We start from the raw sequence: 13,513 nt of genomic DNA, 5'->3' as shown, positions 1-13,513 counted from the left end.
GCAAAGTTTGAAATAATAATAAATAATTCTGCTTTTTTTGATTGAAATATTTTTTTAGCTATTTTTATGCTTAGACAAAATAACGACGAGTTCGGAATCGTATTGTTGGTTTTTATGACCAGCATGGTAATTGGACAACAGAGGAAAGTAATATTCAAAATATTGCAGTCTTTTATTTTCAGGATTTATTCACATCCTCGGACCCTTCGGAATTTGCGGTAATGTAAGACGAGGTTAAGTCATCTGTTTCTCTAGAGACAAATAAATTTTTAACTCTAGAGGTTACCGAACACGAGATTATACATGCATTGTTCATGATGCATCCGGATAAAGCTCCGAAACCGGATGGGATGACTGCCCTTTTTTACCAGAAAGCATAGGCTACGGTTAAAGCAGATCTAGCGTTGTTGGTTAATTCCTTATTGCGCAATGGGGAATTCCACAAAAGGCTAAATGTGACAAACATATGTCTTATCCCAAAAGTGGATAAGCCGACGAGGATGACGGAGTTACAGCCTATTAGCCTATGCAACGTTGGTTATAAAATTATATCTAAGGTTATGTGCCAGCGACTACGAACTATATTACCATCTCTCATCTCGGAAACACAATCGGCGTTTGTAGAGGGTCGCTTAATATCAGATAATATTTTGATTGTCCAGGAAATGTTTCATGGCCTATGAACCAACCCCCCTCTTATAAGGGGAAGTTCATGGCTATAAAAACGGATATGAGTAAGGCAAATGACCGGGTAGAGTGGTCTTTTGTCGAACATTTGCTCAGGCAGTTCGGCTTTTGTGACAAGTGGATATCCTGGATTATGTGTTGTGAAAAGTCGGTTCAATATAAGGTCTTGATTAATGGTAAGGCATATAGATCCATTATTCCTTGTCGGGGGTTGCGTCAGGGGATCCTTTGTCTCCTTATCTCTTTATTCTTTGTACGAAGGTGCTTATTGCACATTTTCGGAAAGCAGAACGGATGAAACTTCTTACTGGTATCAAGGTTTCGACTGCTAGCCCCGTCATTTCTCATCTCTTATTTGCGGATGACAGTCTCTTTTTATATCGTGCCACGAAGAAGCAATGTGGAGGTGGTATTAGGGATCCTTAGGATGTATGAACGAGTTTCTGGCCAACAAATCAATTTTCAGAAATCCTCGGTCCAGTTTGGACACAAGGTGGATAATGGTCTCAGGGAAGAGTTAAAAGGGGTTATGGGGATCACAAATTTGGGTGGTATGGGATCTTACTTAGGTATCCCGGAAAGCTTGGGCGGGGCTAAGACAAAAATCTTTTCGTTCGTTCAGGACATATTGCAAGCACGAGCAAGTGGGTGGCCGACTAGGCTTTTATCAAAAGGCGGCAAGGAGGTAATGATCAAGTCCGTTGCTACGACTGTTCCTACTTTTGTAATGTCGTGCTTTCGACTACCTAAGACGGTTACGAGGAAGTTGACTAGTGCAATTTCTAATTTTTGGTGGAGCTCCTCTGGACAATCACGAGGGTTACACTAGGTGGCATGGGATAAATTGTGTAGTGGTAAAGATGCAGGGGGTTTGGGCTTCCGGTGCTTGGATGATTATAACACCGCTCTGCTGGCAAAGCAGCTCTAGCATTTGATCACAGTACCAGATTCACTTTTTGCACGGGTGTTTAAAGGCCGATACTATCGGCATTCTGATCCTTTGGATCCAATTAAATCTTACTCCCGTCTTATGGGTGGCAGAGTATAGTTTCTACTCGCTCTCTGGTTAATAAAAGACTTATTAAACGGGTAGGATCTGGTGCTTCCATTTCTGTATGGACTGACTCATGGATCCCTGCTCCATCCTCGAGACCAACACTGAGCACAGGGTCGCTTTCTGATCCGCTGCTCTGAGTTACAAATCTTATTGAGAGGAGTTCTAATTCCTGGGATATGGCTCAACTTATGGCTACGTTTGTACCGGAAGATGTTGCTATAGTTTCTGCCTTACCTTTGCGACAGCCAGATAAACCGGATTCGCTGGGACGGCATTTTACTAAGTCTGGTAAATATTCGGTAAAATCAGGGTACTATATTTTTTGTTCAAATATGACGGCTCCTGCTGAGCCGAAAGTATTTGGTCCGGACATCGTACCTCTTCAGACCTTTGTGTGGAAAATTAGGTGTCCACCAAAACTTCGTCATTTTATGTGGCAAGTGCTTTCGGGTTGTGTGACGGTTACAGCTAATCTACGGAAACGTGGTATGAGTTGTGATGCCACGTGTGGCCTTTGTGGTTTTCGGGAGGAGACAATTAATCATACCCTCTTTGAATGTCCGCCAGCTAGACAGGTTTGGGCTTTGTCGCAGGTCCCGACAGCCTTGGGTGTTTTCCCGTTGGAGTCAGTTTTCACAAACATGGATTTTCTCTTTTGGCGGTTTACAAATGTTCCAACATAGAAATTTTTTCCCTGGATTATGTGGTATATCTGGAAAGCGCGCAATGATAAACTTTTCAGTAATCTGGATTCAGACCCCCTTGCAATTTTGCGGCTAGCGGAGGATGAGGCAAAAGCATGGGCTCTGGCTCAGATAGAGGATATGGCATTAGCATCGGATATTAACATTGAGGTTGTTCCCTGTGAAAGTAGGGGATTAGTGGTTCCTAGGTCTTTGTCGAGTTATATTTGTTTTGTAGATGGTTCTTGGAAAGCAACGGATCGCTATGCGGGTAGATGGTGGTTCTGCACGTCACCTTATGGTGACGCCCCTACTATGGGAGCTGCCAACCTTCGCCGTATTCTCTCCCCTCTTCATGCCGAGATTGAAGCCCTTGTCTGGGCTATGCGCTGTATGATTGGGACAGATTATCAATCTGTCGTTTTCCTCATCGACTGCTCCGACTTAGTGAAGATGGTGTCTTCGCCTTCCGAGTGGCCAGCCTTTACACCTTATTTGAAGGACATCTAGGCGGATAAAGAGGAATTTGCTTCTTTTTCTTAGTCTACGTCTTGCGCTCTCAGAACGGTAAAACGGATAATTTTGCGCGACATGTTCGCACAATTCCGTACTTTGTTGGCTTGTTTGATTTAATCTTCTTACTTTATTGTCAAAAAAAAAAACATTTCAATCAATTCAAAATGTTGTGGCAATACCTTATGATGGTACGTAGTGTATTTTACTAAACTAAAATTTGTGTTTTTACTGTTTTTAGAAATCAAACTATAAAATAACTTCAATACGAGATTTATTTTTGCCACTAAAAGTTAAGCATGGTACAGTAGTTGCATTTGCATTTCCTAATTCAATAATCCAACGAGTCATAAGAAAATCAAACTCGTCATATGCATTAATTTTTTTTTTTAGAATTTTAAGATGGGTTAGCTAATCACAGATTTTGTGGAACCCAAATGCCACATCGACAATTTCTCCGAATTTTGTGGAAGCGTTAGCTAATCACAGATTTTCACATGTTATCTGTTTAACTAATTTAAGTAGGCACCTCTTCATCGTTATCCATTTAAATGGTCTAAGACAAAAATACTTGGATACACGTAAGAGAGAGGCACATATATTTTTACTCAAATGAGTCACTACACCTTTTTTATTATACTCTTTTCCATACTGTCCATTTCCTTTTTAAAATCTTGCAATTATCAAATTTGGCTTTAATCAGTTCCGTCATCTTAGAAATTATCAACTTTTTCTGACTAAATTTAAAGAACAGTTGTTGCTCGCTCGTTCGTGCATTTCTTTTTTGAATAGTCATACTAATATTTATCGTTCTTGTTGGAAGAACTTCGAATCCAAAAAAAAAAAAGAAAGAATTTGATTCCAAGAACCCGTGAGGAAGTAATTGACATCTAAACCGAGTGAAGAGAAGACGACAAAGAAAAAGTTTAGGCACATTTTCCCACACAATTTTTCTCAAAGAGGAGACATTATTTATCTTCGTATGGATGGGTTTTCTTGATTAGATTAGATCTTGAAGGAATCTTTTCTCATTTTGTGTCTTTTTCTGTCTATAAAGATCCAGAGCTTTCCCTTGTCTTCTTTCTCACAAGAGAAACTGAAAAACGTTTTGAGTTATTGAAAGAGAGAGAGAGACTGAGAGAGAGAGAGATTGAGAAGATGTTGGAAGGCAAAGCCATGGTGGAAGATTCAGATATGCCAGTGAAAATGCAGATGCAAGCAATGTCTTTTGCTTCCCAAGCTCTTGATCTTTATGATGTCTTTGACTGTAAAGCCATTGCTGGTCACATCAAGAAGGTTTGGTATACGTATACCATTTTTCTTTAACTCCAATTCTAAGTCATAATAATCATATTGGTTTATTTTTGTTTGTTGTGTGATGATGAATTCAGGAGTTTGATGAGATATATGGGAGTGGATGGCAGTGTGTGGTGGGATCAAATTTTGGGTGTTTCTTCACACATTCTCAAGGGACTTTTATCTATTTTCAATTGGAGAAACTTAAGTTCCTCATCTTTAAAGGCGCTTCTTCTACTCCTTAATTACACAACCCTACTAATCATGCGGATGCTTTTTTTTCCTCCTTTTGTTTCTATGAAAATCAACTTTGTAAGACCTATATGAAGATCGTAGCTTTGTTTGAATTCTAAGTCTGTAAATAGACCCAAGAGTGGAAGTTGATTCAATGATGTGAGATCTTTTATTTGTTACATGTGTTTGCTTTTGTGATCAATAAAAGTGTAATGCACAAGATTTTTTCTATATTCTATTTTGGAATCCAACAAAGTTAAAAAAAAAAAAAAAAAGAACAAAATAATCCACTCTCAGTAGAGAAGTTAATAGACTAATCCATCATTAGCATGCATAATTTGATTATATATATATATATATATATTACTTTGATAAAATATTCAGAGAAGGGGAAAATTTGAGGAAAATATACTATCACACATAATCCCTTATTTAGTAGAGAAACAGAGTTCTTTAAGAAGAAGAAAAAAAAAACACAACAAGAAATAAAGAACAATGATTACAGATAAGGGTACGTAGTAACATGTCCTCCTTAATGATTTGTTTTAATTTGTGTGTGTGTGGAGAAATACAAATTTCTAGTAACGTGCAGCCCACATTCCACCAAGTATCCATTTATAAATAGTAAAAACATTCCAAGAAAATTAAAAAAAATATATATTCTCCTTTTTCTCCCTAAACAATCTGACCACATTTTCACTTGTTTATGGTTATGGACAACGAATCATAAATAGATACTAAAATAATCAAGGTTAAACTAAAAACCATTATTAACAGAAGTCAAATAATGGTGTTCTGTATTTGCTAAGTCTGAATAATCAAACACCGGTTTTTTGGTTAATTAAGTTTGATTTGTTTTCTTCTCCAATATCTCCTAAAACTCCTCTTTATTACACGAAGAGAAAGACAAAAGATATTAAAAAGAGATTTCAAAACACACATAAATCTTTTCATTTTTTAAATTGTTTTGATTAGTAAATGGTAAAAGTAATGGACCAAGAACATGAGAGCTACAAATCAAGATTGTATCATTTCAAGAACATGAACGAAAACTCAGCTCCTAGACATGTTAAAAGCTGGAGCTCAGATTGTGCAATGAGGATGGATGGTTCGGATAATTTGGAAGATGGTGATTATGACAAGATGATGTTTAGGAGTCAACCTGGGATGAATAGTAGCGTTGACCGACCGTCTTTGCCTCTAGGGGGTGTAACCCGTAACCGCAGCGACAAGCTTCCGAGGGTCCCTTCATCGGAATCCATGGAGGCACAATTACAAGCAGGTAAAATCATTATATCTTCTAGGTTTCTTGTGTTGCAAGTTAAACCCTGTTTTTTTGGACTACAAGTTAGGGCAAAAATCAAAGATTATGTTGTTTGTTATTGCAGCCTTGGAGCAAATGAAAGAGAAATTTTCGAAATTGCTTCTTGGAGAAGATATGTCAGGAGGAGGAAAAGGTGTTTCGTCGGCGTTGGCTTTATCTAACGCCATTACCAATCTCGCAGGTTAGTTCTTGTTCCTAAATCTTTCAGTTTCATATAAGTTGTTTCGTTTTCATGAGTTTGATGTAAAGTTCTGTAATTTTTGTTGTTGTTGTTGCAGCGTCTGCGTTTGGAGAACAACGGCGTTTAGAGCCAATGGCGGCGGACAGAAAAGCACGTTGGAAAAGAGAAATTGGATGGCTTATCTCTGTGGCTGATCATATAGTTGAATTCGCTCCAACACAACAAACCAACAAAGATGGAACTTCAATGGAAGTCATGTCAACAAGACAAAGAACAGATCTTCTCTGTAACATCCCTGCTCTCAAGAAACTCGACGCAATGCTTCTCGTAAGAACAAGAACAACAGCACAAATATACTAATCAAAGGCTTGTATATATATTAATCTCACATTTATATTCATACTCTTGCAGGATTGTCTTGATAAATTCAAGGATCAGGATGAGTTTTATTATGTCAAAAAAGATTCTCCTGATTCTTCTGATTCAAGGAATGATGAGAAATGGTGGTTACCGGCGGTTAAAGTCCCACCCAACGGCCTCTCTGAGATATCAAGAAGGTTTCTACTGAGCCAGAAGGAATGTGTGAATCAAGTCCTTAAAGCTGCAATGGCCATAAACGCTCAAGTTTTGTCTGAAATGGAGATTCCTGAAAGCTACCTTGAGTCACTTCCTAAGGTTATTTAATAAAAAAAAAAAAATAAACATTCATCAAGAATATGTTATGATCTGGTCCTTATATATGATGTTTTTGTGTATTGCTGATGAGAACAGAATGGGAGAGCTAGCTTGGGAGATGTGATATACAGAATGATAACATTAGAGATGTTTGATGCAGATCAGTTCCTTATTGAAATGGACTTATCATCTGAGCACAAGATTCTTGATCTAAAGAACAGAATCGAAGCATCGATTGTGATATGGAAGAGGAAAATGGTGCAGAAGGACACAAAGTCTCCTTGGGGATCAACAGTGAGTATTGAGAAAAGAGAACAGTTTGAAGAGAGAGCTGAAACAATCTTGCTCCTATTGAAACAAGGGTTTCCCGGAATCTCACAATCCTCGCTCGATATCAGCAAGATTCAATTCAACAGAGTAAATAAAAGCTCCAAACTTCCACATATACATTTTTTGGTTGTGCTTTTTTTTTTTTTGGTCTCAAGAAAATTAGGTTTTTGGTTGTTGCAGGACGTAGGACTTGCCATATTGGAGAGTTACTCGAGAGTGCTTGAGAGTTTGGCTCACACCGTGATGTCGAGGATAGAAGACGTGCTTTACGCTGATCAGCTTACTCAAGAACCTACAAATAATGGACCTTCTAAGAACAGATATATTGTGAAAGAGAACGAGAAACCTAAGGATGAGAGACTAAGTTTCTCAGAGGATATAGCTTCAGGAACACTTTCTGATGTGATGCAATGGGGTAATAACAAAAACAACGAAACGAAGAAAGAAAGCTATTTCGGAGGAGAGAAACCGTTGTTTTCCAAAGTCACAGGTATCATGACAAACAACAACAAGAAGAGTTCTTATCTTGAAACTCTTGGAACTATGAGGAGTCCTACCGCGCGATACTCCTGAAACATATCGGTTTCTTTCTTTTTTTTTTCTTTTCTTGTAAAAGTAGGTTTTGATGCATTTTCAATCTGAAATGATTCCAAAGCACCATTGTATTGCAGCAGACTTGAAATGCAAATTCATTGATTCATCATAACTGATTCTCAGAATCACTAGCTTACAAAGCATTAACAACAACACAATGTACATAAATCATCATTAGAAGGGTTCACAGAATTGGGAAGAAAGCTTCTGACTTTTTTGAAGGATTTAGAAAAGCTAAATTTAAAGCTTGCCGCGAGGACCGAGCTTAGGCTTCTCTTGAGGACCTCTCTTGATCGGAAGAACATCGCCGGTTGAGTTGGCACTGACATAAGTAAGCAAAGAGCCTCCTCCAAGAATCAAAAACTTGAGAAGCAAACCTCTCTTTGTGAAAGGAGCAGCAAATGTCTCAAAGAACTTGCTCTGCAAGCAAGCAAGCAAAGAAGAGAATCACAATCAAAAAGTCTCATAATTCGAAGAAGCATATAGATTTATAAGGATTGAGAGATTTTTATAAACCTGAAGTGGGTTGTAAGGAGAAGGAGCATCAGATCCATAGACATCCCATTCTCCTGTTGTGTTACCCAAATCTTCTAAATCAAAGTAAACACTTTTGTCTCCATACTTAGCCACCACAGCACCAGCTCTATACAAAAAACCCACAGAGTAACATCCTTTTAATACCAATCCTCATCAATCTCAATCCAAGATTCCGAATTTCAAAGCTTTAGACTTTTTACCTGGTGGATTTGGGTTTAAAGCTCTGGCGAGAAGGCTTGACGAAGAGTTTAGATCCGGCGAGAGAGCTGCCTCCGAGGCCTTTCACGGCGGCGGAGGGCTGTACGGCGGCGATGGTTGCAAAAGACGCCATGTCTCTCTCTCTCTCTTTGTTGATCGTTTGTTACCAAAGTGAGTGAGTGGATTTGATGTAATTTGTATAGTTGGAGAATCTAACTTCAGTCATTTGATGGATGTCGTTGAGACACGTGGCGAGTTGGGTTTTCATCTCTGAGATTTTGTATGCCACTTGGGACATGCCACGTGGATTATACAAAGATAAGGCTATCTCTAATCCATAACCAAAAAAATTTCATCGTCATTTGTGTCCAAATCTCTAAAGTTTCAATTTTTATTGCTCTGTTTTTGACTTATTGTTTGCAGGTTACAAAAAATGGCTTCGATCTCTACAACTTTGCCTTCGCCATTGTCATTCACACAGAGAAAATACAATCTCACATCGAATCAGAAACTCCCGTTTAGTCTAAGTCGAGGTACGATTGATCTTTCTCCATTCTCTCTAACTCGAAACCATAGTAGCATCGCTCTTATGGTGAAAGCTAGTGGAGAAAGCTCAGAATCATCTACTGATCTCGACGTCATTAGTTCAATTCAGAATGTTGTGAGTCCCTAAAACCCTAAGTTACTCTGTTCTCGATTACGTATACATACATGCCTTTAGACTTTAGTTTTGATTTTGGAATTCTAAATTGTTTCAGTGGGATAACTCTGAAGATCGGTTAGGTCTTATTGGTTTGAGTTTTTCTGCTATTGTAGCTCTCTGGGCATCACTAAATCTCATCACGGTATAGTTCTAAAAAGACTTAAAACTTTGTTTTGTTAAAGTTGTGAGATTTTTTCACACAAACTTGTTCTTGTATGTTCATTAGGCAATCGACAAATTGCCTGTTATCTCGACCGGATTCGAGCTAGTTGGTATCTTGTTCTCTACGGTAAGTATTGATATCATCAAGAAGTATTGAAGGATTATATGATACTTCTAGCTTCTGATATATATCGATCCGTTATTTTGCAGTGGTTCACATATCGATATCTCTTGTTCAAACCGGATAGGTAAGTATTTGTTTTGAAATGCGGTTATGAAATTGAATATAAGTTTTGTTCTTTAAACCTTTTTTCTCTGCTCATGTTTTAGAGAGGAGCTCTCCAAAATTGTCAAGAAATCAGTAGCGGATGTACTTGGCAAGTAAAAACGCTGTGTGATCTTCATCTTTGGAAGATGATTTGTTTGCAAGTTTGTAAACATGACAGGGTTGTTGTTTCTAGTCAAATAATTTCATGTGTTTGAAACCTGTAAATACTGTATTTGTGGGTTTTGGTTGTGAGCAAATCAATCATTTCATATATGAGATATCGAAGTCGGACACTAAAAATATGGTTTAGCATGAATGGAAGATTTAATGATCAAATAGTGGAAAGATTTCATTTCTTCATAGAATAATAAAAAAGGATAAAAGATTGGTTTAGAAAACTTTTTTTGGGAGATTTGCTATAATAACCTAGAATTTATTAGAAACAACTAAACTAACCTATTAAGATTTTAAAAGATTTGTAAAGTACATTTTTACCATATTATCCCTCCACATATTATTCATTTTCCTTCCTAACTACATAAATATTGTAATAATCACATATAAAATATTACATTAAATGTTCAGAATATTATTTGAAAACAAAATTTAAATTAGGAAATATTAAAAAAATGAAATTAATAAAGGAAACAATTTAATAAGTGAATCAAATGAAAAAGGAAATATTTTTTCAAAAGATGAAACGTTTGACATAGTCAGTCATTTTCAACCTTCGACCATGATATCCACTGTTCATCTTCTGCAATTTTAAGTACATCAAAACCATTGGTTAATCATTGAAGTGGAAACGGTAAGCTTCTGTTCATCTTCGACCATGTCACTAAACCTTCTGTTTGTATTAAAAAATTAGTTTGACTATGATTCAGTGTTATATTGCATATTGTATGAGAATTTTAATTAATAAGATTTTGGTTTGTAGGATTTTTGAATACAATCAATGGTGAATAACAAACGCAACTGTAACCTTAATCTCCAGTATTCAACGATCATCGAGATGGAGGTAACTCTTCTAGAAGTTTTATTGATGTGGAATATGAAAAGTTTAATTAGTCTGCCATGTTTTGGCTGACTTAGTGAAGATGAGCTCTTCCAAAGTCTGCGTTTTTTGGTAGATTTGGATTTATCATCAAATTTACTATAAGTCTATAGATAATCAGCAGATTTAGTAGCTAGTCTACGAAGATTCATAGACTTCGGTGAAGTCTTCTCTTTTTTAGTAGATTTCAAAATTATATTTTGTCAGACTTATAGTTAGTCTATGGAGATTCATAGACTTCAGTGAAGTCTTCTCTTTTTTAGTAGATTTCAAAAATATATTTTGTCAAACTTATAGTTAGTCTACGGAGATTCATAGACTTCGGTGAAGTCTTCTCTTTTTTAGAAGATTTCAAAAATATATGTTGTCAGACTTATAGTTAGTCTAGGGAAATTCATAGACTTCGGTGAAGTCTTCTCTTTTTTGGTAGATTTCAAAAATATATTTTGCCAGACTTATAGTTAGTCTACGGAAATTCATAGACTTCGGTGAAGTCTTCGCATTTTTGGTAGACTTCAAAAAAATAGTTTGTTAGACTTATAGTTAGTCTGCGGAGATACATGTAGACTTCTGTGAATTCTTCGCATTTTTGGTAGACTTCTTAAATAGATTTTGTCAAGTTAGTCTGCCAACTTGTAGTTAGTTTGTGGACGGTATTCTGTGTTTTGGGAGACTTCTAATATTAATTTTAGCAGACTTGTTTGGTAGTATTTCTTTTCATGCTCCATAATTCTTGATTCACTTTACTAATCAAATTCTTTTATTTTACAGGAAACTAAAAACAATGATGAAACAAGTGGCACTCTTGATGGATATTGTATAGATGAGGAAAAAAGTGGCACTCTTAATGGATGTGGTGAAGAGGAAGTCGAAAGTTGTTTACAATACAATGTTTGTGACGAAGAGGTCCAAAGTGGTATAATTTCTGGATGTGGTGGTGATGAGAAAAAAAGTCTTACATTTGCTGAATTCGACGAAGACAAATATTATTGTCGTTCAATTGATGGTAATGAAGCGTCTTCTTCAGATATGTCTTTTAGTGGTAAGATCGAAAAGCAAATGATTCGAGGTTTAGAAGGTCTAAACACCACTACACAGAATCTTGAGCGTATATGGGTAGGGCAAATATATGATAGTAAGGAAGAGTTGCAGTTTAAGTTACGTATGATCACAATTTTTCAGAATTTTGATTATACAACCATCAAGTCTACGAAAACTTTGCTAGTGTTGAATTGTTATGTCCCTGGTTGTTCTTGGAGGATCCGTGCATCAACGATTAGAAGATCTTCTCAGTTTAAGGTACGAAATTACATAGATATTCATACATGTCCTGTTACTAAAAGGTGTTTTCGTCATCGACAAGCAACATCAAAATGCTTTGGAGAGTTGTATTTGGCAAAATTTGGAAAAATTAGTGTAGGAATAAGACCTATGCATATCATGGATGTGATGAAGGCAATTTATGGTATTGACATTGATTACCGGAAAGCATACAAAGCATTAGTGCATGCACGTGAAATGGTAAGAGGTACATGGGAGAGTGGGTATGCTGATTTGCCTTCTTTTCTGCATAGAATTAAGGCAGCAAATCCAGGTACAATTACCGAACTTGAATGCGATGAAGAAGATAGATTTAAGTATTTATTCATTGCATTTGGTGCATGTATCAATGGTTTTCAGTTTATAAGAAATGTGATTGTGGTGGATGGGACTCATTTGAAAGGAAAGTTCTTGGGTGTTTTGCTTGTAGCTGTTGGGCAAGATGGAAATGGTAAGATATTCCCCCTAGCTTTTGGAATTGTAGATTCTGAGAATGATGTTGCATGGGAGTGGTTTCTAACTCAGTTACGTACAATATGCCCCGACCATCAAGAGCTGGTTTTGATTTCTGATAGACACAAATCGATTGGTAAAACAATTAGCAAGGTGTTTCCATTAGCTCATCGGGGAATATGTACATATCATCTCCATCAAAATCTTCTCAAGAATTACAAAGGTAGTAGTTTATTGATCTTGGTAAAAAGAGCCATGAGAGCTTACAGAGTTTCTGAGTTCACTACGATATTCAATGAAATTCGAATTCAAAAGCCTGAGCTTGCGACATATTTGGAGAAGGTTGATGTTCGTTTGTGGTCTCGAGCAAATTTTCCAGGAAATAGGTATGGTATAATGACAAGCAACATCGCCGAGTCTATGAATAAAGTTCTTTTAAATGCACGTGAATATCCTATTGCTTGTTTATTAGATGAGTTACGAAAGTTGATTTCAAAGTGGTTTATGAGACGTCGGGAGCGCGCTATGTCACAACCAACTCTGTTCACTCCGAAAGTTGAAAAAACATTGAAAATAAGAACTGTTATTGCCAATACTCTTTATGTGCAACACATAGATGCTCATCGTAGCCATGTCACTGGCGGTGATCTTGCTTGTGTCGTTGATCTACAACAGGTACCTTTTTTTTTCTTTTCGTAATTCATATATGTTAAGACTTAATTTGCTAAAATCCTTTTCCCACTTGTAATAGATGCGTTGCACTTGTAGCGTTTATAATATTGATAAGATTCCATGTGAACACGCTCTTGCTGCTGCTATGAAGCGTCCCAATCTATCCGAAGAAACACTCATACATCGTTACTACACAAAAATCTATTGGTACAATGCATATGCTGNTTTTTGCTTGTAGCTTTTGGGCAAGATGGAAATGGTAAGATATTCCCCCTAGCTTTTGGAATTGTAGATTATGAGAATGATGTTGCATGGGAGTGGTTTCTAACTCAGTTACGTACAATATGCCCCGACCATCAAGAGCTGGTTTTGATTTCTGATAGACACAAATCGATTGGTAAAACAATTAGCAAGGTGTTTCCATTAGCTCATCGGGGAATATGTACATATCATCTCCATCAAAATCTTCTCAAGAATTACAAAGACAGTAGTTTATTGATCTTGGTAAAAAGAGCCATGAGAGCTTACAGAGTTTCTGAGTTCACTACGATATTCAATGACATTCGAATTCA

At 36.9% G+C, this 13,513-nt stretch overlaps 4 protein-coding genes across 4 annotated transcripts; 3 read left to right on the top strand and 1 right to left on the bottom strand.

Annotated features, from left to right (window-relative positions):
• On the top strand, positions 3,732–4,628 carry LOC109128820 (dynein light chain LC6, flagellar outer arm-like). The gene is made up of 2 exons (XM_019235888.1): positions 3,732–4,236; positions 4,332–4,628. The coding sequence occupies exons 1-2, from the start codon at positions 4,099–4,101 to the stop codon at positions 4,479–4,481; spliced, it is 288 nt and encodes a 95-aa protein (XP_019091433.1). The 5' UTR covers positions 3,732–4,098; the 3' UTR covers positions 4,482–4,628.
• On the top strand, positions 5,449–7,724 carry LOC104742726 (rop guanine nucleotide exchange factor 11-like). Its single transcript, XM_019235369.1, has 6 exons — positions 5,449–5,752; positions 5,859–5,975; positions 6,073–6,302; positions 6,387–6,650; positions 6,747–7,067; positions 7,161–7,724. Exons 1-6 carry the CDS (start codon positions 5,449–5,451, stop codon positions 7,551–7,553), a joined length of 1,629 nt encoding a protein of 542 aa, XP_019090914.1. The 3' UTR covers positions 7,554–7,724.
• LOC104742727 (photosystem I reaction center subunit VI-2, chloroplastic) lies at positions 7,657–8,490 on the bottom strand. The gene is made up of 3 exons (XM_010463761.1): positions 8,312–8,490; positions 8,091–8,217; positions 7,657–7,994 (listed from the first exon to the last, which is right to left on the bottom strand). The coding sequence occupies exons 1-3, from the start codon at positions 8,440–8,442 to the stop codon at positions 7,815–7,817; spliced, it is 438 nt and encodes a 145-aa protein (XP_010462063.1). The 5' UTR covers positions 8,443–8,490; the 3' UTR covers positions 7,657–7,814.
• Positions 8,666–9,720, top strand: LOC104742725 (protein CURVATURE THYLAKOID 1C, chloroplastic). The gene is made up of 5 exons (XM_010463759.2): positions 8,666–8,970; positions 9,068–9,154; positions 9,239–9,301; positions 9,385–9,422; positions 9,505–9,720. The coding sequence occupies exons 1-5, from the start codon at positions 8,743–8,745 to the stop codon at positions 9,557–9,559; spliced, it is 471 nt and encodes a 156-aa protein (XP_010462061.1). The 5' UTR covers positions 8,666–8,742; the 3' UTR covers positions 9,560–9,720.

This window comes from Camelina sativa, chromosome 14 (assembly GCF_000633955.1).
Source record: "Camelina sativa cultivar DH55 chromosome 14, Cs, whole genome shotgun sequence".
NCBI lineage: Eukaryota > Viridiplantae > Streptophyta > Magnoliopsida > Brassicales > Brassicaceae > Camelina > Camelina sativa.
The sequence above is the reverse complement of the archived record's forward strand: the minus strand, read 5'-3'. Positions and strand labels throughout refer to the sequence as shown.

Coding starts and splice junctions, on each gene's coding strand:
- LOC104742726 (XM_019235369.1), top strand. CDS start 5,449: ATGGTAAAAGTAATGGACCAAGAACATGAGAGCTACAAATCAAGATTG. Junction 5,976..6,072: donor CGCCATTACCAATCTCGCAG/GTTAGTTCTTGT, acceptor TTGTTGTTGCAG/CGTCTGCGTTTGGAGAACAA. Junction 6,651..6,746: donor ACCTTGAGTCACTTCCTAAG/GTTATTTAATAA, acceptor TGATGAGAACAG/AATGGGAGAGCTAGCTTGGG.
- LOC104742725 (XM_010463759.2), top strand. CDS start 8,743: ATGGCTTCGATCTCTACAACTTTGCCTTCGCCATTGTCATTCACACAG. Junction 8,971..9,067: donor TTAGTTCAATTCAGAATGTT/GTGAGTCCCTAA, acceptor AAATTGTTTCAG/TGGGATAACTCTGAAGATCG. Junction 9,423..9,504: donor CTCTTGTTCAAACCGGATAG/GTAAGTATTTGT, acceptor CTCATGTTTTAG/AGAGGAGCTCTCCAAAATTG.
- LOC104742727 (XM_010463761.1), bottom strand. CDS start 8,442: ATGGCGTCTTTTGCAACCATCGCCGCCGTACAGCCCTCCGCCGCCGTG. Junction 8,218..8,311: donor TTTAAACCCAAATCCACCAG/GTAAAAAGTCTA, acceptor TTTTTTGTATAG/AGCTGGTGCTGTGGTGGCTA. Junction 7,995..8,090: donor CTCCTTACAACCCACTTCAG/GTTTATAAAAAT, acceptor GCTTGCTTGCAG/AGCAAGTTCTTTGAGACATT.
- LOC109128820 (XM_019235888.1), top strand. CDS start 4,099: ATGTTGGAAGGCAAAGCCATGGTGGAAGATTCAGATATGCCAGTGAAA. Junction 4,237..4,331: donor TTGCTGGTCACATCAAGAAG/GTTTGGTATACG, acceptor TGATGAATTCAG/GAGTTTGATGAGATATATGG.